General features: G+C 46.1%; 1 protein-coding gene across 1 annotated transcript in view; it reads right to left on the bottom strand.

Annotated features, from left to right (window-relative positions):
• Positions 1-2,755: 2,755 nt before the first annotated feature.
• UBE2QL1 (ubiquitin conjugating enzyme E2 Q family like 1) overlaps positions 2,756-27,444 on the bottom strand; it is a 44,702-nt gene continuing 20,013 nt past the window's right edge. Inside the window, exon 2 of the mRNA XM_063086358.1 lies at positions 2,756-8,171. Coding sequence (XP_062942428.1) covers positions 8,040-8,171 — 132 coding nt within the window. The 3' untranslated portion in view covers positions 2,756-8,039. The remainder of the gene's footprint in view (positions 8,172-27,444) is intronic.

Raw genomic sequence — 27,444 nt, 5'->3', positions numbered from 1 at the left:
AAGGCAGCATGAGCAGAAGTAGTGAGGCCCTCATTTTTGGTCCCAGCTTTATATTTTATCAGATAAAGACCCTGGCCCCAGAATTTGACTTCCTGTGCCTTAAAATACCCTTCTGAAAATATGAAGCCTCTAGGCTATACTTCTCTCATCATAAAGTGTCCTTTCACTATTAAAAGTCATTGAAAGAGGCTAGTTTTAAAACCCTCTGTGTGATAGGAATGGCTGTGTGTTTGAACAGGCTCTGAGCCGAGGACTCAGCCTGCGGCAGACCAAACCAGATTAAATGACCCAGCCATGCCCAGTGATCTCTGACGCTCTTTCCAGTTCACTTATTAAATAAATAATTGGCACAAAGATTAGAAGTCTGAGGCTTTACTTTTATGTCCGACGTTAACTTTCTAGAGTAAATTTTAACAAGCTCCAAGCTATCATTTACCAAAAACAGTTCCTATTTGCATCTTCTCAATGTGGAAGATCTGATCCTTGGATGCCATGAAACTTTGGGCTCTGAGGACAATTGACAGAAGATACAAGACCCCCAGCAGGTGAAGACAGAGGCCCTCACTCTGGGTCACAGGAGAAGGGAGGAGACAGTGTTGCATAAAACCTGGTCTGTGTTGGAAATGAATATGTTTATAAAAAATCAACATCATCAAATATAGAAACTAAAGTGAGAAGAAACCCTTGAAGCAATGAGAATGAGATTACATAAATGAGGTGCATGTGTGTACGTACACAGAATTTGGTGGGAGTAAAAAGTACTATGTAATGCAAAATTATCGGTATCATTCAAAAGGGGTAAACTTTGGAAAGTTGTAGCTAGAAATATCCCTTGAAGCTAGAGATTTAAAAGTTATTTTAAGGTTGATTTAATGTGATGTTTTCGTGACCATGTTTAAGCCAAATCAGATTAGAACAATCAGTTTCGCTAATGCCTGCTTCCTACCCACAAACAGCACCACACCGCCTGCTAAATCCACCTTGCAGTGTCGCCTGTGCAGACGAATCAAGAAGATAGTGAAAAGGGGCCTCTGAGAAATCAAAAACTTTGCAAATACAGGAAAAGAAAAAAAAGGTTTCCTATGGGAAAGTTTATTTATACTGCATCACATTATTTAATTAGATTTTACCTTCAAAATTATTTGTTCGCAAACCTTTAACAACTCAAGAAATCTTTTAAAAAATGTTCTGATAGGTGAAAAGAAAGTTGTGTTTTCAAAACTCACCATATCCCGATGCTCTTGGCTCTCTGCCCTGGCAGGTGGCTGCACGGTTATGCGTGATTCCTACACTTGAGGTTGAGCAGATAGGAGGTGTATTTAACCTCCATTTTCCCAAATAGTGTGTACATCTATCTTAATATCTCTATTATTTCCCTCTGTTTAAGTAAAAATGACTTGTTTCCAATAACATCTATTCTGGCTTGGAAATAGACCTCTTTTAAGACAAACCACTGGCAAATGAAGTGGAGCTCTGAGTGTGCATTTTCCGTAGTTTTGACTTGCACCTACTGACACAGAGAATGTTAGGGACCAGGGCACCAGTCCAATCCTGTTTGGCCTATTTCTTTTGCCCTAAGAAAAATATGGTCCTGGACACAGGTTACCTAGGCCACCACCTGTGAGCGCTGACACAGTGGTGGCTGGACGCACTCTGGAGAAAGTGTGATTCAGCGCACTCCCACCTCCAGCAGCTCATGTGCTCAGAGCCAATGCCCTGTGGAGGGATGTCTTCCCACCTTCACCCAGAGGAAAGGATGCAAACTCACCTGCGATGAAATGAATAGCCTGCAAGCAGGTGCTAACAGCCAGCTCAAGCTGTCCCCTTGAGCTGGCTGTTAGTACCATATCAGTCTCATGGTTATTTCCAAAATTATTCATTGAGTTCCAGTTATGTACCAGGCACTGGGCATCCTGTGTCCCATAACTGCATGTCTTAACCCAGCCACAGCAACCCCTGACAGTAGATATTCACCTCAAAATTCTAGTTTGGAAAGTGGGAACTGACTGTCTGGGAGGCTAATTTCCTTATTATCTACATGTGATAAAAGGCAGAGGGGATTCAAGGCTCATTCCAAAGCTGATGCCTGTTCAGTACTAAAATAGCCACATTTTCAGATTAAAAATAAAAGTATTCTTGATTAGAAAACCATCTTGAATACTGACAAGGACTGTGAAATTCCTCTAATAAATAGTTTAAAATAGGAACTGAATATCAACTTACATACTAGTGTAAAAAATGAGCTGAAATACCTTTTAAGTAAATAATGTTTAGGGTATTTGAATTGTCACTTTCTAGAATTGCTACTCTATAAGTTTTCCAAAGAAATATCTCTGTAATCCAGCAGTAGTTTAGTCTACAGTTTTGTGCTAAGCACACTATCTCCATTATGTTGAAATAATACATTCAATGGGAATCTTTGGCAGACACATTTACAAATCTTTATAATGCAAATGGCAGCTGAAGGAGAAATCTTCTAAATCACACTGACGGACGCTTAATTAGATTCAGTTACATTTCATTGATTTTTATAGAGAGTTCCCATGACGTCCTTCAAAGTTTTCATTTGGCAAATCACAAGTAAGTCAAAGAGCAAAAGATCAGAGGGCACCACATGACAGAAAGCCACCCACAATGGGCCACCAAGGATATAACACATGGAAACTCAGAGAAACCCTGACAATTACTGAACATAGACCATGCAACGACAAAACAAATGTTCTGTGTAAAGACATTTATTGGTTTTAAAGTCTTGCTTTCCAGAATCATTGTTTTTCCCATTAGGGCAGTGCCTCTAGAATATTCAAATCATGCATTCACCATCTTCCAGTGGAAACATTTCTTCCCTATTTATTTCATGGCACATGCATTTTTTTTCTCTCCTTTTGAGGATCACAGAATAGCATAACTTGGGAAAGAGTATACACCAACGTCTCAATGTGAACTGCGGTGATAGTCTGAGAGTTTACAGAAACCCACGATGTATGTACATCAGCATCCTACCACCGTCATGATGAAAACAACATTCATGAAAGAGAATCACATTGGCAGAGAAGGCAAGCAGGAACGAAACCAAGCACATCAGGTTACAGCAGTTTCTGTTTTAGCTCAATTAGTGTCATCACCAGTGATTGCCCAAGATCTAGAGATACAAAACGATTGCATGTCTGCAAAGTAGGACAGTCACTTAATTCACCTCCAGTAGAAGAAACGAGGATGCAGCCTCCTCGTTTAACTCTGCCGAGAGTCAGGTGGGTTGGCGGTGGAAACAGTGCGGGTTTCTCTGCCCTCACTGGCTGCTGCCTCCCTGATGCCCAACCTCTCGGCCCACTCTGCCATTTGTCTAGCCCTATTACAACCTTGAAATAAAATCTTGCTTCCCCCTGCCTCTGCACTCTACTCAAATACTCTGCTTTAATTATTCTGTTTGGCCGGCACGCTTGCTCCTTGTCTCTTCTGGAGCCAAGCTCACATGGCTTACTGCCTTCTTGAATGTCAACCGTGTTTGTTGGCCTTTCCAGTTCGTTGGCCACATTCTACAGGTCAGATGGGCCCTGGGGTTGAACAGTACTCAATATCAATACTATGTGAACTGGAGGCTGCAAAAATTAGGAAGATAAGGTGGAACATAGCACAAAACTGAGGAACAAAGCCATAAGTTATTTTAATGTCTTTGGAGAAAAAAACAAAAGTATCGACTGTGATCACATGGGCTAAGCTCCAAGCCCCGTACTGTCCTTTGCACTAACATGCTTTTGGCATGGAATGGATCACTTGGGTGTTTCTCAGCCTGCTTAGAACTAAGACCCATGGCTATACTGACTCAGTGATGGAGTGTAGAGTGTGTGTTTGGATATGGGCCACGTGAATTGCCTAATGGTCTCATGAGAAGCATCACAAAGGATCAGAAAGCCACAGTCAGACAGTGGCCTTGGCTTTGTGCCTTCAGCTGACGTTGAACCAGCCGCTCAGTGTCTCTGCGCTTGCTTCCTTCATCGGAGACTGCATAAAGTTAGATAAGCAGCCTCCTAGATTTGCTACAGTGAGGAAGCAAGTCCTGCCCCTCTAGAAAGCAAATCCCATTAAAATTTTGCACGCTGTCAGAAGTGCTCAGATAAAACACTAAAATATAATTCTTATACCCAGGGTCAGCTCTGCATGCCCATGCTAGTCTATGAGGTTGGACTGTGTCCTGTCTCCTGAAATCAGCTCTGTCGACAGGGTCCCCGTAGGTGACAAGTGTCATGGAGCTGCCAGTTCTCCCCTTCAGAACCAGTGAGGACACAGGCCATACCCTCTGTGGGTGTCCTCGGCCCCATTTCTCCCCCTGCTTTTCCTCTTCCCTCTGCCTGGCCATAGCTCAAGCCTGATTTACTCCACAAAACCTTCTTGTTCTGTCTGGAAAGCTCTGGACTTATATGATGTCTGTCATTTCTGCAAAGCAATTTGGCACTGTCTCACTGGTTGCTAGTTCCTGTGTGTGATTCTTATCTTACGAGATCCTATCCAGGGAAAGGGATGTGTCTAAAACTTCCACATTCCCTGCATCTAAGAGGAGAATGCTTGGTGGTCAGTGGTGTGGTTGCTTGACTTAACGTAGAGCACTGGGGTCAGAAAGTACGTGTATGATGACAAGGTAATTTTATTTTAACCACAGCGATTCTTCATTCTGAACTGGTATGTTCTAATTAAACACACCAAGTATGTTCTAATTAAAACCTGTTGTTATAATATACAGTAAAAGCTCGTACAACCATCTTGGGTCTCCAAAACACGTTCCCTCCATCAATTTGGTCAATTCTCACACTAATCTAGTAAGAGCTACAGCCAAGGAAACCAAGGCTCAGGCAGGTGAAACGACCTGCCAGGGCCACAGAGGCACATGGGCTTCTGTCTTTCAACCCCAGGGCTTTTTCACTAATCCACAGATTTTTCTCTCAAAAAATAAGGTTGAATTTTGATAGATGGAATGAGCTTGGAAACTGAAAAATTTAGGCCTAAACCTTGGTTTTTCTGAGTAATGAATTTTATAGATTGTGAGACTTCGTGGGAGTATGGTGTGTGTGCATGCGTGTGTGTGCATCTGTGTGTGTGCACATATCTAGGGGTAATCATCTTGCTGCTCACATAGAACTTCAAGGCATTTGTAATTCTCAATCTACTGGAAAGTGAGCCAATAAGCCGTATGCAGGTCTCACCCACAGGCCTTGGCAAGAGGAAGAAGAGATGCCCAAGAACAAGGATGGTGGGACGGGAAAGCCTCTTGGGGGGAAGGAATTTTTCCTTTTGGAGAAGCAAAAGTTTGTATTTCTCTGTTTCTTGGCTCTTGGCCTCTAGCTCGATTTGAGTTCCCGCCAATAAGTGGGAGTGTGGAGCTGGCAAGATGTGGACATCTGTGCCTGCTGTCCAATTATTCCCTTGCTGTCTGTCTCAAGAGGGGCCAATTGCTTGGCTTGTAGGGAATGTGGCCCCAGGCCGCAGACTCACTGGGCCTGGAAGGAGCCTCCTTCTCACCTGGGCTCCACAGGCAGGTGTATTATGCAGAGGGTAGCACGAGGCCTATGGAAAGCCAGGATGTGACAGGCAGGACCTTTGCACCATGGTCACAGGGTGCCTTGATGGCTGGGAACCACCATGTTTGCCTCCAATTGTACGGGCCTCCAGGGAGTTCTAGCTTCTAAGAGTCAAAGCAGAGGTTGTGTTTTAAGTGATCTCCTACTGCTTTTAAAATGAGAATTTCTTACCAATTTGGGTGAAAAATGGTATTTCTTTCAATAAAGCATCGATTTAGGTTTCTAACAACCCTAAGGGAACTACCATCCAAAAGAAATTGAATTCCAGGTGTACGGAGAGGTTGAGATGGAGCCAAATGTCTCCCCACTCTGCTGTCACCACAGCCTCCCCCACTCCCCGTTACAGCAGTCCCCTTGGCTGACCACCTGGTGTGGCACCCCCGAAACAACTGTGGACACACTTTTCGATCAGCTAAACAGCACTGAAGTGACCCAGATTTGGATGTGTATATATATTTTTTCCTAAAAAACGTTGCTTTTAATTTCACATTAGAAGAGGAAAATATCTAGAAAGCGATGAACTCAGGTGTTTTCCCCAGGAAGATGTTTCTGTCCTACATGTTCAATATCCATCGTGTACTCGCATCATAGCCAATAGCCCCAGGGTCCAAAGACCACCGGCTAAATGTCAGGCTTCCAGGATGGAGAGTCCCACCGCGGAGGACCAGACGAATGGACACAGCAAGTCCACAGTCCTCGAGCTTCATGACCACTGCAGCTCGGAAGCGACTCGAGGAGGAGGCCACGCATTCTCAGTACGCTGCCGTCGGGCCAGGCAGAGCTGTCTTTGTGTATTTGGGGCAAATAAGAAAGTGGTACAAAACAAAAGCAGCAATAAAGCGTAGATGTGGTTAATCGCCAGCTACGCTGGGAGGAACAGACCCCCATCCTTTCAGGCCAGGTCTCTCGGGTCTCTGAAAATCCTTGACCAAGTGGACAGGTCCCTGAGTAGCTGAAACTGCCTGAAGAATTGTATGTAATCAGGTTTTCCTTCCTTCCTAGCAGTAAAGCACAGTTGACAACACGTGAGTTTGACCCAGTCATGAACACCTCCACTTAACTCCTACTCGTCTCCTGTTTGCTTCTGGGGACCGTGCTGATCTACCGGAGCTTTGCAAGACTGGGGGTTCCTAAGACTCATTTCCTGTGCCTCGCTACAGAATGCTGCTCCTGACGTACGTGTTGGGGTATTTGTAGTATTTGAAATATCAAAATTAAAAAAAGTAGATTAAGTGTTTTAAATGGAAGAATAGCCCACAATGATTGGATTCTTAAGGCCGTGTGTCAGGTATGCATGATTTTATTTAAAATGTGTCCAATAAGATTTTCCACTTGGAATGAACATTTTACCTCTTTCCGCCTGGTATTAGGAACAGTATTTCCTCATTCATGGAGTTTCTTAGAAATTCTAAGTAACTTAACAGAACAGAAAAATGAAACTGTGGGGGTATTAAATAATAGGATGTTTACACCACAGCGGGGGTGTTCATGTATCCCAGCCTGGGGACACACAGGTGACTACTGCTTGAAGAAACAGACCCAGTCATGCAAATCATCGTATGATCACTTGGTGTCCTTTGGCAGTTGTGCCATTCCCTGTCACGAGCACGTATAATAAAATGAGCCAGATGCCTGCAGTGAATGGGAAATTGTCTTTTGCTTTTGGTGATTGAGAGAAGACAGGAACACAAATGCACTCTCATGGGAGCATTTCCTAATATTGGAAGAGACCTTTTGCATCAGACCGTCCATTGCTCTGAGCCCCAGGGGGTGCACCTGGCATCTGTGCCATTGTCTGGCCCTGTGGCCACAGCATCTAATGGCACTGGCTTATCTGTGGACAGCAGCACACCACAAAATCAGCAGAAAGAGTACATTTTCACCAAATGGGCAGTTGTAGTTTTAAATCACTAGAACTTGGTAATGTTAAATTTGTGTTTTCATGAGCCAAAGGTCATAGCACAAATGAGGTCTAAGTGTCATCACAGCAGACCACAGGCCACAGAAAGACACATCTTCGAGTTACATTGACCTGTCGGGGAGAGAAACAGATACAGGGTACAGCGCACATGTGCTGCGATGCACGGTGTTCCTAGGAAATAACGAATGGTGCCACTTACACGGAAATGGAGCGGGAAGGGGCATGGAGTTTCCTGCCCGCTCACTGGAGCTGTTGTCATGGAAAGAAGCTAAAGGCAATGGGAAATGTCACCATGTCAACATTTGCTCCCAAGTGACTTCGAGATGATCGTTCATTTATAATCGAAACATAATCCCGAACAGCATGTGCGCTCTCTTTCTGTAAACACATCTGTTCGTGAATAACTTAAATGTCTCCTTGGCATTCAGGATGCAGTTCTGGCTCGAATAAAAACAGGATGGAGGATGTGCAGCGCTGAGGAGGAGATGTCAGGGCGTCGGGGGCGCGTGGCTGGGCGGCTCCCGCGTCTGTGCTGGGCGCCAGCGTCAGCCGTCAGACACAGGCGGGGTGACCCAACCGTACTTTTCATGAGTCTTCACCAAACTCTTAAAGGTAGCTTCAGCTTCTTTGCGACTGAAGGACTTTTTTGACTTGCCAGCTTTTCTGCAGATCCGTCCCTGTGGGAGTGAAAAGAAAAACCAGGTTAGAACTTCAGTGGTAAATCTGCATCCCACCATCTTTGTTAAAAATACACAAAGTTGTGGGAACTTCTGCTGTCGGAATCAATGCCATGTATTGGAGGATAACAGGTCTGTACAAAACAGAAAGAGGAGCCCAGGGGCTGGCAGACATGTAGGGGAGCGGGGTGCTGTCTTCAGACACCCATGGCCTTGGCTTCATCTGGACTTGTCCAAGCCATGGTGCTGGAAAGCAACCTCTGCCCCAGTTCCTGGGGCACCCTGGAAGGACCAGCTTCATCAGAAGGGCAGCAATTCAGAACCGAGCATGTTCTCCCTAAGGCAAAATATTGTTCTAACTTCCTTTCCCTCCCTCAAAGGAATGCCTTTAATTATGATTTATAATCCCTCTTTGATAACAGTGGAGATAAATATATTTACATAGAGATGTGTATATTTGTATATTCACACACACATTTGGAAACTCTGACCTTTAGAATTCAAGTTTGGGAGCAATCAAGGAATTTCTTGTAGCTCACGTCACTCTGGAGCCATTTCATGAGAAGACGGTGCAGATGTTTTCTTGGAGAACTGTCCTCAAGACCCAAGAGATGGGTGGAGGTCAGGAGGGGGCAGGCCCCCTTGCAGTGACCAGGTGTGTTCTGGTCGGGAGGACAGAGGACTTAGTTCTGCAGTGCATGAGAGGGACTGGTCCATCTTAAGATGGGCACAAGAAAGCTCTAGACCATGAGAAAGAAGCCAGGTGACAGTACTGGTGCAATTGTGTCTTGGAGAGCCCTGGGAAATGTGGTTTCTTTAGCATCACAGGTACGAGCCAATGGGAGACAATCAGGAGTTAGGGTGATGCTGGCTTCGATTAAGTAGATTTGTTGCAGCTCTTACTATACCAGCATCAATCATTTTTCATTAAGCCTCCTGGTAGCAGATGAACTAAACCACTCCCTTAGCCTCTTGGGCACATTTACTTACGTGTAACCTCCCTTAGGTGCTCCTGGAAGATCTGTTTGTCTTCCTGAGCATCTCATGCATGTGTTTTACAGATGGGACAGGAACACCTGGCAAGACCTGGCTCAGTTTCATCAATTATCAAGTGTATTCATACTATACCAACATCTCCTGCTGTGTGTGAACTCTCACTAACAGTAATTCTCTCTGAACAGGCCCTCTGTATTCCCATAATATTTTTGCTATAGCACAACTGTGGCCATGGACTGTGAGTCAAACTGGATCCAGGTCTCGCCACCAGTGGCCTCGTATGCCACACTTTGGACGGGCATCAAGGGCAGAAGCCACCCAGGTTGTGTGGCCACAGGCAGCAAGGTCCACCCAATCTTCGTGCTCTCTGACAACCTCCTGATAACTCCAGTGGGGACACAGCTGTACTGACCTCTACATGTACTCAGCAAATGGTGGCTGAGAACTAGCAACTGGGAATAGAAGACCATTTCATACATTTGAATTCAGGGCTTAAGCTTCTTTTTCAACCACTGTCTCTTCACCAGTGGACATGCAGACCTGGTGAGGAGCCAGAAATCCAGGGTGACAGTGCTCTGCCCCTTCGGACATCTTGTCCATCTGCTGTCAAGGGCAGATATGCTGCTTGGTTCACATTGAATGAGCTGCTGAAAGGGTGAAGGAAGAAGCCTGGAAGAGAGGACTCCAGGAAATAGCCGCTGATCGACTACTAGGAACTTCCCCACGTCTCACCAGGACGTGACTCCTTTTTTAAACTTTATGACTTCGTATTTTGCTTATGTGGTGTAGTTACTATTGACAAAAAGGGACCACTAAGAGCTAATACTTGTACAGTCATCGATGGGCTGAGATCAGAGTCTGAGGTTATTTCATTAAACAGAATGCAAATGCTTCTTTGCAGGGATGTTGGCATCAGTTTGCACATTGAGAGCAAATACCAAAGGTTATACATTTTGGATAAAATGCATATTTCAACCATCTCTATCATTCTTCTCTATAATACTGAAGATTCATGGTATGTGTTGAGAATTCTGAGCTAGAAGTAGCCAGACAAATACAAAATAATACATATAGACAAGTACATATAGGCCGACAATAACCCTAGAACAGTCTGTCACTTTTGGCATGAAGGTACGCTTTGCCTATTCTTTGTGAAAGTCCCAGTTGTTACAAGAAACAACAAGCGAAACACCAGAGGAACAGATCACTCTTTGTTGTCTTTTCTTCCCTGTTAGAATAATGAACATGAAGCCCAGTGATCAGTCAATTCAGCAACCGGGAGACAGAGCCTGTTGTAAGGCAGTCGGAGGCTCAACTTTGATGAACTCCCATCTCATCTCCCGTGACTTACACCCAGGTTTACAGCTAACAAATATTTTTTCATGGATTACCTGTTCTCTTCTGATTAGCTATTCAAACATTACACAGTGAAGTGCTGGGCTTGGAAGCCAACACCTGTGTTTCCTGGCTCTGCCAGGGTCACTGAGCTGTTTTATTTGAAATGCCCACGCAGTGCCCACTGTTCCAAGCAGGGTGGGGGGGGGCGCTGCACCCCTGATGTCCCGGGTGCTGCCCATGTTTGGGCATTCCCACTCTTCCTTCTGAGGTACAGTCTTGAAATTTTGAATTTAGGGATAAAATATAAACAATACATCACAGCATCATTATGAACATCCAGTAAGATTCTGAATTTGAAAACACTGATAATTCTGAACTGCATGCAATTAATTAAGAACTGCATTTCTTATTTTCATGACACTCATGTTCCTCCCTTGTCTGTTTCCATTTAAGTAATAATCAGCATCTTGTCTGAGATATTTCCTTTAAATAACACATTTAAAAAAATATCTCTACTTGTATATAATACTAAAAGACCTGCATGTGACAATTCACTCACCCATTACCATAGCTTTGCGTTATTTTTCAGAGTTTACAACAACACCTTTGATAAGGAACACTCCTCTCCTGAGCCACAAAAACATGTAAATGTAGAGCCAGGAGCAACCGCAGAATTTTGCTGTCACAGCCTTAAACCTCTCATCAGGCTATTGAGGCAGGACGGTTAATAAGCATACAGCTCTCTAGGGCTGCTTGTGTCCAGCAAAACCTTCAGGTCTGGTTTGACCTTTTCCTCCCCATTATGGCTTTCTGGTGGCCAGTCACAATGACTCAACATAAAAGCATTTCGACATAGCTAATAAGCTGGTACATGACCCCAAACTCAAGTTGTCAGTTCAGCCCCTGACCTTGTATGGTTTCCGTCCCACCAATATGTACACTGAATTCCAGGTTGGCCTTGGATCGATGGTCTCAGACTTCTCATCCACTGGTTAACTCATTCACTCAGCGCACTGGGTGCTGGGCTTAAAGACACAAAGTGATGCCAGGTCCCTGCCTTTAGGGTCATAGAGCTCATTCCGTGGAGATAACCAGGTGTATTGTACCTGCAGGGACAGAAGGTGAACAGCAGGGTTTCTCAGCCTTGGTACTGCTGACAGCGTGGGCTGGCTAATTATCTGTTCTGGGAGCTGCCCTGTGCATGGCAGGACGTTAGCAGCATTCCTGGCTCTACCCACTGGATGCTAGTAGCATCCCTGAGTTATGACAATCAAACTGTCTCCAGAGACTGTCCACGTCCCCATGGGAGTAACATCACTAGCGATGAAGAACTGCTGGGGTACAGAATGAAGACATCCCCGGGCACGGAGGAGTTAGTTCGTTGTCTATTCGTTCAGCAAATGATTGGTGCAGGTCTTTCCTGGGTCAGGAACTGTCCTGGTTCCTGGGACTGCAGGGCTTTCTAAGAGAAAGGATTTGGTCCTCGTGGAACTTACAGTCTAGGTGGTATGATGGACTCTGCCTTAGGGAAGAGAGAAAGAAAGGATGGAGGAAGGGAGGGGTAGTGTTGGTGGCCCTTGTGTCAGGAAGGATTTCTGTTTGATGACACTTGAGCTAAGCCTTTAAATATAGGTGGGCAGGTGTTTACCAGCCATGGCGTGTGAGGATAAGGAGTCCCAGAGTGAAGTTTAAAATAGCACTCAGGGGATGGTGAGCAGATGCCTGGCAGGCGGGGGCATGGAGTTTTCAGGGGGTGTGTGCTGGGTGGGGGAGCAGGTGCAGAATTCAACAGACCTGGCTTCCATCCCTGTTCCAGCACTTCCTGGCTGTGTGACCTGGGGTGGGTTACTTCACCTCTCTAAATTCCAATGTTCTCATCTATAAAATAGGCACTGTGGTAGTGCTATGTGACACTGGATTTTTATAAGGATTTAATGGGTTGAAACTTATTAGATGGTTGGCCCAGTGCCAGGCCCAGGGTGAACACAATAAATGGGTTTTTTATTTTTTAAACCATCACAAAGGGCCTTATCCTTTGGTAAACATAGATTCATTCTTCCCTCTTAGAAAAACACACACACACACAAAATTTATGAATTTCCCTGTGTATATTATGACTTTGTCTATTTGATCACAAAAATGTCTTCAGGCAAATCCAATATATTGCATTTACCAGGCTAATTTCTCAGGCTTTTAAATTATGTTTGTTTTAATGGATTGACTTTAATGCATTAGTTCTGTATTTCTCACTTGATTAGATTTTTCTTTTCTTTTTCTTTGCAAACATACTTTCTTGGTATTTTTGTATTTCATTTGCCTATGAATTATAGACTTATGCTCCCTAAAAGTTGTTAAAATTTCCAGACTCCTTATGTAAAGGTTTGAGGTCCCTGAACACTGAATGATGGAACTGCTGCCTGTTTGCAAAGTCCATGAGAGCGTAATCGTCAGTCTAAAGGCACTCATAAGCCCAATCCCCCCCAACGCGGGTTTCAAGCACATGTTGCGCTCATTTTAGATTTTCCCTGTAACACTGCTCTCTGGAGCAGAAACTTCAAGCTCTCAAGTCTCTTGGTTTGAAGAAAACAAATGCTCACAAGCATTTTGAAAGGAGGTCCACTTTGGGAAGACATCAGGTATTTCACCGTTTTGTTAAGGTTTAACATTCAAAGCAAGTGCTAGAAAAAAATCAACCAATAAGTTTCTAAAGACAGGTAAGACCCTACAACAGGTAAGACCTTGCTTTGAAAAAACACATTTCCAAATCAAAACAGTGAGCTTAAGCCACTGACAAGCAAGGGACTTCAGGTGAATTGGGTCCAATGACACGTCACACAGAGTGTGTGTGTGTGCATGTGTGAGTGTGTGCATGTTGTGTAATGCATGTTCGCAAACGTGCATTGGGGTGTGTGTGTCTTGTGTGTATGTCTGTGTTTGTGTGTGCATCTGTGCATGTCTCATTTCACATGTGAGCATGTGTGCATGTATACACACACATGGGTGGCTGTGGCTGTCCTGCGCTGCTCCACTACTGTCCTTCCCATGAACAGAGTGGTGCAGGAGTCACCATCTATGGTCGTCACTCCAAACCAAGCCCCAAGTGAGCCCCAACAGCACGCTCCCATCCTGTCCTTTAGCACCTTCCTCCTTTCTGCTCTCCCAGGCCCTTGGCATCCCCCTTTCCTGCACTGGTGCCTGCTGGGTGGGGTCACTGACAGGCAGGAGCCCACCCAGGCTGAAGGTCTCCCTGTGCAAACTAACTGCTCTCCAAACTGGTTCTTGCAGCCTGGGGCTCCCTCCACTCAGCCAAGAGGCCACCCTCAAGGTTACTGTTGGGCTCTGGCCAGTGGTCATCCCACTGCAGGGTCGTGTCCTCATGCACACCATCTCATGGAACGTGACCCGCTTCACAGATCCTCGGTACTGTGGGGAAACCGAGCTTCCACACAGTGTCCCGCCAAAGGCTGCAGGAAGAGCCAGGTCAGGATGGCCCGAGGGTGCTGTGCACAAGGAAAGCAGAGCATGGACAGTGGGTGGTGGCACCGTGGGGCACCCAGACCTGCCAGGGCAGAGACCCACGTGAGGGACCTGCTGCAGAGATGAGCGAGTGTGGCCGGCGTGTGTGCTCTCAGCCGGGGTCTCCTCAGAGGTCCCTGCCCAGTGAGGCTTCCACATCCTCTAACAGATTCACTCACACCCCCCGCTTTACTGCAGCTATTTGTAATTTAGTTCCTAGATCTTATAGCTAAAAAAGTTTGTCCTGTGGTTTCTGGAAAAGGTCGACTCAAAATATTCTCCTCAGAAGCAACACACTTGATCTTTAAGTGACACCTTAAGGACAGACTGTCTTCTAAGTCTGAGAGACCCGCTAATTCATACCCAAGTCAACTTCATGGGGCAGAAAATGAGAACATTCCATGAGGACAGAGGGCTTCGAGGACACATGGCCAAGAGGACCCGCTGGAGCCGGCTCTTGCAGAGGTCTTAGGTGGAAAAGACCGCTCTCCGTGATTTAGGGATGAAGCACACTCGTCTCTCTCTCTCTCTCTGGGATAGAAGTGGATATATAATTCCTGCATTGCCTGACCATCAAATGCCCCCAGTGCACACAGTGGAGCGAGGTGAGGGGCTGTGTGTCCAGGTGAGGCGGGCAGAGGGCCGGCAGGGGATGCGGTGTCCTCAGAAAGATGACTGCATGAGCTCTGGTGGTGCACGGAAGGAAGCCGTGGCCCTTTACGATGTGGGGACACAATCCTTCACTCCACACGTACCCTCTGAGCATCACAGCTGTGGTCCACTCAGTCCTACAGACAATCTTGGGTCTATCAAAGTTGATGACATGGAAGAGATTGCACAAAACAGGTTAAACCTTATGCTATCCCCTGGGCACTGACAAGATTGTCGGATGCCATAGGAAATGTTGGACCTGCTGTCCAGTTACATGGGGAGAGCGGCCTTGGTGGCAGGTGTTCGGTGGGCATGACTACGGATGCACAGTTCTCTTTACTAAAAGCTGGTAGATGAGATGGAAACATCTAGCATCTCTGAAGGGGCAGGTGTTCTCTAGTCAGGGGGTCTCTATCTGGGCACTGCTGACATTTGGGGCGGGGTCATTCCTGGGTGTGGGGCTGCCCTGTGCACTGTAGGGCATTTAGCAGCATCCCTGACCCCTACCACTAGATGCTATCAGCCACCCTCCTCCCAGGTGGGATAAACATGTCCCCACATATTGCCAAGTGTGTCCTGGGGGGCAGAACAGCTCCCACTGAGAACCCTGCTCTAGAAAGTGCAGGGAGTAGTCTGTGGGAGTACAGAATGGGGCACCTACCCCGGCCTGGGGGGCAGACAGCCAGGGAAGACCTCCAGGACGAGGTGCTTCAGGAGTGAAATCAAAGGACAAGCAGGAATGATCCTGCCAGAAAGGAGAGGGAGCAGCAGGAATGGATTCCAGGAGGAGGGGGGTAATTATGTACCCAGAGTGCTCCCAGGAGTTAGGGGTGGCGGGACAGGAGAGGCGGAGGAGGCAGGGGTGGGAGGTGCCTCAGTTTCCCATGGCTGACTTATCAGAGTACCATGATTGAGTGGCTTGAAACAACAGAAATGTATTCTATCCCGGTTCAGGTGGCCAGAAGTCTGAAATCAAGATTCAGGCAGGGTTGTTTCCTACCCTGGAACTGGAGACTCTGGGAAGAATCTGTCCCAGGCGTCCCTCTGAGCTGTCAGTGGCTGCTGGCAATCCTGGGTTGGTTAGATCACAAATCTTGGCTGATAGACGCATCACTCCAGTCTCTGCCTTAGTCGTTACATGGTGTTCTCTCTGTGAATCTGTGCCCTAAATTTCCCTCTTCTTACAAGGACACCAGTCCTTGGATTAGGACCCGCCCACCTTAATTATATCTGTAAAGACCCTATTTCCAAATATCTTCACATTCACGGGCACAGAGAGGATAGGCTGTGTCACTTTTGGAGGACACAATTGTACCCACTACAGGAGGTAAGGTTGATGGAAAGGTTTTTAACCAACTCCTGCAGCATTTGGACCTATCCCGTGGGTGGCAGAGTGTCAGCTCAGGTTTTCTTTTGGGATGAGTCACTGGGAGGTGGTGTGGCCGATCAGATTTGGGGTGCTGGCTAGTTAGGTTATTGTCATGGTCCAGAGAAGATGGGCGAAGGCCTGGCTGAGGCAATAGAGGCAGTGTGTGCTGGGCTCAGGGAGGACTTGGTGAGGTTGGGAGGCCTGGGGCACCGCAGGTTTCTGGCCTCGGAGAAGCAGGCTTCCAGGATAAAATACTGAGTTCTGTTTGGGTTGGCTGGGTTTGGGGAGTGCATCAGAAATGCAGGCAGATCCAGGCAGGAGGCTGCTGGTTACAGTGATTGGAGCTCACACCAGGGAGTCCGCACGATAAACCTCAGCAAAGGCACAGCTGCACGCACACGTGAGACGGCTGGAAAGGCATCGGCGGGGCCAGCCCGGAGGAGAGAATACTTATCTTAGATGTGTGATGGTTGCTTGATTTATAGTAATATCACAACAGGAAAAACTTCCCTGACCTTACTTTTTAGCAGTCTCTGCACAATAAAAAAAAAATCTGTTTTTTTAAAAAAGTGTACCTTAGCCATGGACAAGTCCAAAAAGAGTAACCTGTAATCCGCAAAGATTTAAGTACCAGCCAGACAGACTTGGGGTGGGTTGCTGGAGACACCAGGTGGACAAGATGCACAGGCTGAGCCCCCTCTGAGCCTGGTGGTTGGCAGCTTTGGTTGAATGAATGAGTGTATGAATGGATGAGTGAATTGAGTGCCTGCAATGGCAGACTGAAGCTCCTCTCCTGGAGGGACCTTAGACCAGTTTTCCTAGGACATGGGCTATCATCAGGGCAAAGTAAGAAATGATGTCCAGGATGCAAGGCCACCTACTTAGCCTTAGCAGAACATTCTAGAACTTTCCATTTAGAAATCTTATGTAACCATAGATTCTCTGTTACAGTCTCTAAAACATTTTCCCAATTATTAGGTGTGGCATGATGATATGCATATTTCAGTTTTCATCTACAGTTCCTGGCTTGTTCTAACCTTCCCCCTGCCTTTCTCTATTGGAGCTGGCCATAAAGAAATTCTCTGACCTACCTTATCTGATTGTAGGTCATAAGATCCCGCTTTCAGGAGGGGTCCTGCCCCATACCCAGGAGGAAGGAATGCTACACAGAGAGGCCAAGAAGAATCTGAATAGGCAGGCCTTGCTGGGTTTCCCCACCCAGGCTGTTAGCGTTAGATCACACACTTTGTCCAATCCCATCTCTACACGGTCGCCCATGCTTGTATTATGCCTATGTAATGAAGCTTCCATAAAAAACCTAAAGAACTGGGTCCAGGGAGCTTCCTGATATCTGAACGCGTGGAGGTTCCTGGAGGGCATAGAGGCTCCACGCTCCTTCCCCCATACCTTGCCCTGTTCATCCTGCATCTGTACCCTTTGTAATGTCCTTTATAATAAACTGATAAAAGAGGGGCCGACCGGTTAGCTCAGTTGGTTAGAGCACAACCTTATAAGACCCAGGTCAGGGTTCAGATCCCTATACCCGCAAGCCACAACAAAACAAAACAAAACAAAACAACCCTGATAAATGTAAGTGTTTCCCTAAGTCCTGTGAGCTTCTCTGGCAAACTAATCAGGCAAGAGGAAGAGGTTGTGGGAACCCCAGTTTATAGCTGGTCAATCAGAAGTTCCAGAAGTCTGGGCCTGTGACTGGCATCTGAAGTGGGGACAGTCTTAGGGACTGAGCCCTTGTCCTGTGGGATCTCATGCTATCTCCAGGTAGATAGTGTTGTAATTGAATTGGAGGGTACCCAGCCAGTGTTCGCTGGAGAACTGATTGCTTGCTTGCTGGTGGGGAGAAATCTCCACACACGTGGTCCCAGAAGTCAGGAGTCTGTCTTCAGTGTTGACTGTTGCTGAGCAATAGGATAGGAAAAACACTTTGGCAGTTTGTGTGTCTTTCCTAACATTAGGTAATACACATACTCAGATGCTGCATCTTAAATCTGTGAAAACTCTCAGGATGACAAACCCAGCATTGTTTTGTAAACTTTGATAATATTCATCAGGAATTAAAGCAAAACCTCTTTCTTAATATTATCATAAAAAATCCCCAGGCCACTGGCAGCACCCAGGGCATAGTTCACGGATGATTATAAAACATAAACATCTCTTTCCTCTATGATTTAAAGAAAGTTCTAGCAATTATTAAATCTGTTTTGAAACAGATGGCATTTTCTTGGAGGAGGCAAGCACAGAAAAAGGAACTTTCTGCTAAAAATGTAAATGAAATTGGATAATCATTTCAAAATTCCTTTTTGGAGATTCAATTAATAGTTATACTTTTGCCAGCACAGCCAGATCCCAGTGGGTTTCATTAGCACGCACTTTACGACAGTCAGGTGATGGCTAGACACACTTGTTAAAGGCAGTGTGGTGGCTGTGTCCAGGGCTCCCTGGTGCTATTCACTGCTCTAGGATGGGATGAATACTCTCTTTAAACATGCCAGGAAATCCCACCAGGTGGGTTCTGTCATCAACCCTATTTCACAGATCAGGAAACGGACACACACAGGGATCAGTAAGCTACTTGAAGTCACTCTTCTAGTAAGAGGCCGAGAGCCAGGATTCCAATTCAGGAATCTCTGCCTTTGGGGCTGTGCTGTGAACCTCAAGGCCAGGCTGGCCGTTGGAAGCATGGAGAAGGGTCATAGATTTAAGAGAAGGCAAACCAGGTGTTGATCATTCATGCCACAAAATGCTGCCCACCCTGGCTTCCCACCCGAATGAACGTGGGACTCTCTTTGGTCACTGGATCCCCTCTGTCCCCCTGCAACCTCTCTGGAGCTCCCAGCCTGCCATCCTGTTATTTACCATATAGTTTGTGTAAACTCGAGGTTATCAAGGCATTAAATTTGCCTTTGCCACCAAGACTGTGGCCTTCCCACCACCACTGTGTGGTCCTCAGCACATCCTCCTTGACTGATTCCTGAGTGAATGGCAGGTGCACCCTCCCCAGTGCGATGCTCTGTTCCCTCACAGTCCCTGTTCCAAGATAATGGGCAATCTGTGTTTTTCATTTTTGCTAGATGCAGAATGCAAAAGGAAACTGCTTTTCATGGGCCAAGCCAAGGACACTGTGTTCGGTTTTCAAGGCTGAAACACTTATTTAGCACAAAAGAGCCACTCCTTCTGTATTTTCTCCTTAAGAGATAGTACTAGCTGTCTACATGTAGGATTCAGAAGTCCCCATGAGCACACCCCTGCCCCAGCTATCACGGGTGGACTCACGGGATGATACAGACATCTTTATCTCTTCATTTCCATGAACTTTTTATTCCTTGGACTTGGTTCCATTGAGGTACACCTTATTGTTATCAGTCTCAGCAACCCCCACTTTCTCACTGAAGTCACCCCTCATTGAAGACAGCTGTGTGTCTGTTCCCACACTCGGTGAGTGATCTGCAAGGAACAATGTTGTTTTCCTGCCCAACTTGACCTCTTAGATCAGAATCTGGGCCAAGCTTCTTCCCCACACACTTGGTCTTACTTAGGGAACCAAGTTTTCCTTCTTGGAACACATTTTGAAAAAGAAGAGAATCAAGGTCTCCCCCCAGTGCCCAGTGGTTGTTCAGACCGCCCATTCTTGGTGGCTTAATTCTCCCTGCCGACTTCCCGTTCCGGGGGTAAAGCTCCGCTCACTTTGTCCTGTGGCCACCTGCTGCATGCCCTGCGATGCCCCAGGCAGCCTCCATCCGCATGGCCGTGACTTAAGGATGGGGCATGGGCTCCTGGCGCTCTCCTGGTGCTGCGCGTCTGAATGATAGAGGGGATGCACCCAGGGCAGGCAGCTGTGTGGAAGGGGCCAGGTCTTCCTGCTCCCGGGGAGGACAAAGCCCCCGGGCAGCAGGGAAACGCCAGCGAGCAGACGGTTGCCAGGGAGACGAGAGGCGCTGAAAACTGAATGCTGCCCACTCTCCACATTTCCTGCCTTCTGCCCGATTCTCTACTGAAAGCACCTATGCTGACGAGGACCATCTCCCACGTGCGTGGAAAGTCATCTCCCTTCCCTGCGGTTCACTGTAGATCTGGTCACCTTCCATCATCGGGTGATAGGGACACTATTTCATGACTCCCATTGTCCAGCGTTGCTGTGGACATAGCCCTCTTAGCACAGGTAATAGTTATGACAATGCTGTTGAAGGGAACCCCCCCCAAAATGAAGGAGACTAAGAATGTCACTAGAAAAGGTGACAGGAATGAGTGCTGGGGAAGTAACTTGTTAGGAAAGAGGGCAGCCACGTTCTGCTCTCTGCCCTTGCTAGCAAGAGCTTCACAAATTTGACAAAATAATCCCGAACTTAGTTGTTCTGGAAAAAATGCAACAAGAAGGAAAGCAAGATTTTCATAGGCAACTAAGGTAACAAGTGCCTGGTGCTTTCCCTCTTGGGGTGGTTTCTAGTTTCAGGGAGCACGTCACCATTGTGCCTTATGGTGACGCTTCATGGCGTCCCTCTGTTCCCGCCCAACGTTACTTGCAATTGTAGAGGAAGTTCACTTTGTACAACACGGTTAGCACAGGAGTGTTAAAATGTAAAAGGAAATTCTGCAGGGCTAAAGAAATAAAACTAATGGAATTTTAGAATCATTGGGCATCTTGAGATACATTTTTCTGGAAAAATTTAAGTGTGAAAATGTCATGATTTGGGCACAAATTATGTAAAATATGTATTATTTTTTAGAACAGTCTGTTTTTGCTGTAAAAACACAACCATAACAAGACTCTTGCATGGGTGATTTACTTTCCCTACTTTACTACTTTACCGATTTTTTAAAAAAGGAGCAGTGGTCATAAAGATGTGAAATTTAATTTCTGCCCATTAGCAACTTGCACATACTTGTGAAGCAGCCTTTCACCTTGCTCCAGCGGGATGGTTTCGGGACATAGATCAGGGTTGTCTTTAATTGGTTTCCTTTCTTGAGTCATTAGTAAAGGTGGAACTCGCATGTTATGGAGATATGAATGGAGCCTCTAGAATAGCACTGAAGACTCATTTTGTTTCCAAAGGACCACACTGATTTGGTCAACAGTCCACCTGGTCTTGGTTCACATATGCCACCTGTGGGGACTCTTGAAATTCTCACCTTCAGCCTCCTTTTCTCACCCAAATGCCAGTTTTGCATGCCCACTTCCTGCCAGACCCTTCCACCAGGCCTGCAACTGCTGCCTCAGGGTGCCCATTGCTAGGATCCTAAATGTCAACTTTCTGCCCCGAGGGTTTCTCTTTTAACCTCCCTTTGAATGAAGCCCAACCAACATCTATTCAACCATTTCTTTAAAGCCTGGAATGTCACCAAGAGTCCTTCCCCTCAGCCACGAGGCCTGCTGGCAGGATCCAGCCTCTTGGGTTTTGGAGGTGGGGTGGTGGTCAGCAGGGGCTCCAGCTGCCCCTCTCCTGGTTGGGGGGAAGTGGGTGGCTTCCAGCAAGCCTCCCCTCAGCCCAGCAAACCTGCAGCAAGTCTCAGCAGGCCAACCTGCAGTATGAGGGGCAATTTGCAAGAACCCTTGGTGTGGTCTGAGATGGCAGCTTTTCCTACCTCAGTCTGGTTGACAGGTGGTCACAGCTGGGACAAGCTCAGTGCATGAGGTTCAGGGAGGCTGGGTGGGCACATAGAGGTTGGGATGCAGAAGCACATGGGTGGGCAAACTCCCATTCTGTCTGGGGCATTGTTGCAGTGATCACTCTGCAAAATGCGGCAGGGGGCTAACATGGGTGTGGGGTGCGTGGAGGTCCACCCGGCTTCCCCCAAACCCCTGGTTCAGTGCCAATGTGAGTGGTGGTCTGAGGGCTCAGGTGGGAGGGTACCCCAGTGAGGATGGTGTGGAGGTGGGAATTTTGCAGTCCCTGGATTTGGGGTCACTGGCTTCCCAGGGGAAGGGATATTTCCACCTCTCTCTATGCCACGAGGGGCTGCTCCTGCCCTTGTGAGTGGCAAATCTTTGCTGGTGGCATGCGGTGTCCAGTAAAGAAGACTGCAGCTTACTTTTATAAATCTCAACTACATTTTCATGCTGGGGAAACAAATAAATTAGCAAATGGGTATCGCTAATACACGACATGACCAAAGGTCACTCCAAGCAATTACAGGAACCGAAAGGTACTGCCACAAACATGCTATGCATCCTCAGAGTGTCTTGCGTTATGCCGCACTGTGTCAAATGTAATATCGTAAGTTCAGTAGCAGATTGGGTATACTTGTGGGATGCTACAGGGGCTCTTTTGCCATCCCTCAGATTTTTTGTTTCATCAGACCATTCCCATCATCGGTCAGTACAGCGCTGCCAGAACAAAGCTTCTCTTGGAGGCAACACCATCTCAGCAGCTCAGCAGCTCAGCTCTGTGACCTAGAGAGCAAATCCCAATCATATTCCTAAAATGGGATGTTTTCCCTCTGTGGGAAAATTAGATCTTTAAGTGCTGAAAAACTTCTAATAACCAGACACCTTATGATAACTTGAATATGCCTGCTACACACGCCAGAGCACACCACACCGAGCACACCACACCCTTGTAATCATTTTGCACCCAGTGGCTGCTAATGAGGTGCTAATGAGGTGCAGGGGTGGGGATGCAGCAGGAGGCATCTCTCTCAAAGTCATGACTCCCTCACTTCCCTGCCACCAGACTCCACGCTGCTGGGAAGAAGAGGAGCCTGAGAGCCACCCGCTCCCTGAGATTTCCAGAAACTTGTCCAATAGTTCAGCAGGTGGTTTGCTACCCCGATTTCCAGGACCCCAAAGTACTATGAGCCACTTCAGTGGGTGTGATGAACTTAACACAAGTAATCCTGATGTACTTTAAAGAGTAAACGTATCTCATAAAGCATACTTCCTGGCAGATCTTGCAGTGAAATCAAGCACCTGAGAACAGGTGGCCGGCTCTGGGCACCTGTGTATGTCTGCACTGTGAGCATCCATTGCACTCAACAGTTTTGCCAGCTCTCCCCACACTTGGGGGCTCACAGCGTCTCCAGCCAGGGAATGGGTTCCAGTTCTGCCCATGCACCTGCCAGACCCCTGCCTCCTCTAGCTTCCCCTCGTCCAACCTTCCACTTCCACTGGTTTCTCATCAGATTAATAGCTCTGAGTGCAAGGATCTTCCTGGCAGTGTGCCACGAATAATTGGAGAAAACGAAGGGATTCAAACCACTTCAGGGCTTCACAATATCACTCTACCTTTCCAAACTGGCTGGTGTTACACAGGTGATGGTTCCAGTGTAAACGAAACCCAGCACATACTTTCTCTATGTTTGTGAGTAAACACAGGGCAGAACTATGGGGCAAACAGCTTACTCAGTGTTGACAAAGCAAGTTGGGGATCTTTGCAGAAAATGTGGTGTTTTATTACCATAGAAGAGTCTTGAGATTGTAATCAAGAAAAAGGGTTGATTCTAAATTTCTCAACTCGCTTAGAAAGTGGAGGGACTGACTTTGACCTAACAAAATTAAAAAGAGATTTCCTATAAGCAAGTGGGATGGCTATTATTACTTTTAGGTCATTACTTTGGGAGATGTTTTGATTTTAATTCTTTTATTGGTTTAAGGGTGTTGCTTTTTGATTAAGCAAGAATTGTTAATAAGTAGAGAAAATTCAATCAGAGATTTTTACAAGCATTACTGGACATCTTCAAACAGTACATACTTTATACTATGATGCAGGGAAAGCTTATGCCAGTGACTTACACTTTGCATGTGTAAACTTGCTCACACACGTCATGCCATGTGATCCTCACCCACAAGGTAGCACACTTGTGATTTTTGAAAATGATCCAGGGGATAATCAAGGTTAAATAGCTTCTCTGTGGTAGTAGAAGCAGTGATGGCCGTGGCCTTCAACTACCCAGGCCTATTCTTGGAAATAGACTTGGAACCCTGTGATGCTTGAACACACACAGGGAGTATCAGCGTAGTGTTGGCTTTCAGGAGTTTTCAGTAATCCTGTAAGCCAGGACTTCCCAACCTTATCTGACCATAGTGCACCACACTCCCACCATGCCACGCCGTGCTTGTACTAGTCGCTGCTAACATCCTAAGAATGAGTGCTCATGCTGGACAGATGATCTACATGAAGTCACCAGTAATGGTGGAGCCAGTCCTGAGACTGCACTGTTGGATACCATGTGCAGAGGCCAACACCGGTTTAGCTCTCCAGGCTTAAAATGTACTCACGTTCCAATGACAGCTTCCCATAAGCATCTTTTATAAGGTAAACATTTTCAGAAAACTGGAGTTTCAAAATAAAATCTTTCTATTTTACTGAAAGTGCCTTATGCAATATATTATTATGTTTGCAACCAATATTTTTGTGGAGGATCTATTTTGTGGAAGGCACTACATTAGATGTCAAAGGGAGTTAAAGAGTAAGTCATCCAAACTGCCCTTTTCCTAGTAATAGGGAAGTTAATTCCAGGTGTACTTGGGAGTGGTATTTTAAATAGCACAGGAACAATTTTACAAATTAATTTTCCTAGCTTTGTTATTGTGATTTTTGTGTTGGCTTGCGTTAAGGTTCAAGGATAATGAAAGTCAAGCTTACTCGATCTTCATATTTGAAGTGGCAAAAATAAGTTTTGCTCTGGTTTTGTTTGCCAGTCTCTTGTATTGAGAGTTTTTCTGCATCACTGAGATGCGACGTTCTGTCGACCTCATTATTTGTAGATGATAAAATTGCCTGCTCGGGAAATCGGAAAGGTGTGGCTATTTTTGAGGAGCGTGATTCGGGAGAGAGCATTGGCGCTCCACAGAGCAGCAGGTATTGCCTCCCATTTGTGCCTCCCTCGTGATCAGATTTGAGGCCTGGGGCTAGTTCAGCCAGTGGTCTGTAAGCAGAAGGATGGTGTCTGTTCTCGGAGGAGGTCGGTAAGAGCTGACATGGCCCTGTCCTTGTCCCCTGCTGCTGTGGACTTGGAGGTCACGTGCTCCAGATGGGGAAAGAACCCCAACCCGCGTCCCACTCTGTGCTGAAATGCACATGTATTGGGCTGAGCTGCTGAGGTTGCAGGGTGTGCTCTCTTGTGCAAAGTGGAGTTCACTACTCTGAGGAAAATTCTTGGCAGATAACTGAAAAATTTACGTGGTCCACAAAAAGCTAAGATGATTTTGAAAAGGCAGAGCAAAGTGGAGGCGGGTCTTGGCCCGAGAGACTTCAGACCAGGGGGCCATATTCCTAAGGACAGTAGGGTATGTGTAGAGGAGCAGGAGCATAGACAAATGGAACAGAAGAGAGAGTCATATCTATGTGGGACAGTCACAGGATAGAAATGGCACCACAGAGCAGAGGGAAAAGGCCAGGCTGCTCAGTGGATGGGGTCAGGGAAAGCTGTTCACTGCATAGTGAGAAATGGAGCCGAGTGTCCACCTGACAGTGCACAGAGGACTCCAGATGGATGACACAGAAAATGCAGAAGCTGAAGTTGTAAAGCCAGTGGGAGAAAACACAGGGGCCTGTCTCGTGATATAAAGGTGAGGAAACGGGCCTCCACACACAGCTGTCATTATAAACAGATGAATGTAACTACTTCAAAATTAGGGAGGATTTATTTTCAATAAAAGATGAGAAAGACAGGAATAGAAAGAGAGAAAATATTGGGAGAAGATATTTGCAATGTCTAAAACCCACACAAAGAGTTAATATCTGGAAAACAGAAATAATTCTTAAAAATTGAAAAGAAAAAGCCAGGCAAATAGAAAATGCAGCGTAAAGCAGGGAGAGAATATGAACAGGATGTTTAAAGAAGGGAAAGTCTGCATGACAATGTGTGTCCAACCAATGTGCGGAGTGACCCCGTCCTTTGACCCAGGGCCCACTTCTGGAAGTTTCCCCCATGGTAACACGAGCACAGGAGCAAACCTGATGTCCTGGATGGTCTGTGCCCATTGTTCATAGGAGAGGAGGGCTGGACGCCTCCTACTTGTCCACGACAGAGACAAGCTCAGTCATTCAGGCACCACCACACACCCCAGGGTCTCAGCAGTATTTTAAGGACTTAGCTGACCAGACAGACTTTCAGTGCAGTTGTGAGAAAAGACATGCACATCAGACCCCAGGGAGAGCATGACCCCGTTACTGGAGAAAATCATTTATACCCGTGGAAGTGTGTGCGTGTGAGTGTGCACAGCATGTGCAGAAGAGAAACCACCGTGTCTCACAGGTGGAATCCTGGCCCTTTTCCTTCTCTGTCTTGTACCTTCGGCTACTGCATAAACTTTACACTATAAGCATAATACGTCCTGATAATCCATGGCAGGTTGAAAATATCATAAGTTAAAAATGCATTTACTAAACCTGACCCACTGAACATCATAGCTTAGCCTAGCCCACCTTAACTATGCTCAGAACACTTCCGCTAGGCTACAGCTGGGCAAAGCCATCCAACACAAAGCCGATTTTATAATAAAGTGCTGAGCATCTCATGTAATTTATTGACTAGTTTACCAAAAGTGAAACACAGAACGGTCGTATGGGCACTTGAAGTTCGGTGCCTACTGAATGCGGATCGCTTCTGTGCCATAGCGGAGTCAAAAAATTGTAAGTCAAATCATGGCAAGTTGGGGTCCATCTCACTATTTTCTATAACCAGAAAGAAACTCTTAAAACTCTTAAGAGTTTAGAAGTTAGACAATGTAAATATACCATTTTAGTTCTGTGCATTATCACGAAACCTGTGCTTTCCTTGGCCTCTTCATAAAATGCCAAAGCACTGATATTCGTGGCAAGAATTGTAAAATAATAATAATAGTTATCATATAATTATATAATTGGCTCATTGCAGGCCCAGACACAGTGGATTAGCTGGAGCTGGACAAAGGCACATTCCCAGAACTGGCCTCTGAGAAGCACAGGTCTTCTGAGGGCCCGTCTTTCTCTGAGAGGTCAAAGTCACATGCCGTGCTCTGTCTTCTGAGTAACTTCCAGTGTTCAGAGGAGTTCTGCATGCAGGGCTGGTCAGACAAACAGAACCGCACCTCACCCCAGTCCCGCAGCTCCGTCACTGTTAGAGCTCTTGGTCTATAATCGCTGTGGACCAATGCAGGGTCCTGCTCGAGACTCATCTTGAAACACCTCCTGTGTTCACTCTCATTGCAGAAGGACATTTGATTCAAAGTCAGTAATATTTGTTAAATTGAACCAAATTAGAGCAATCTACTTCTCTAATAAATTGCTATCATCATGAGGAGAGATCAAAGTCGGCAGCACCAGAGAAAATCCATTTATATTATTTTTTCATTTAACTGGCTTTTTTGGATTAAGTGCATTTAGAGGATGGAAAAAACCCCACAGGATCATTTTAATTATGATATTGTAAAAGTCATAGATGTCATCCTGAAATTAACTGTGAACA

This window comes from Cynocephalus volans, chromosome 2, assembly GCF_027409185.1.
Source record: "Cynocephalus volans isolate mCynVol1 chromosome 2, mCynVol1.pri, whole genome shotgun sequence".
Lineage (NCBI taxonomy): Eukaryota > Metazoa > Chordata > Mammalia > Dermoptera > Cynocephalidae > Cynocephalus > Cynocephalus volans.
Note: the sequence above shows the minus strand (reverse complement) of the source record. Positions and strands in the feature narration are given on the sequence as shown.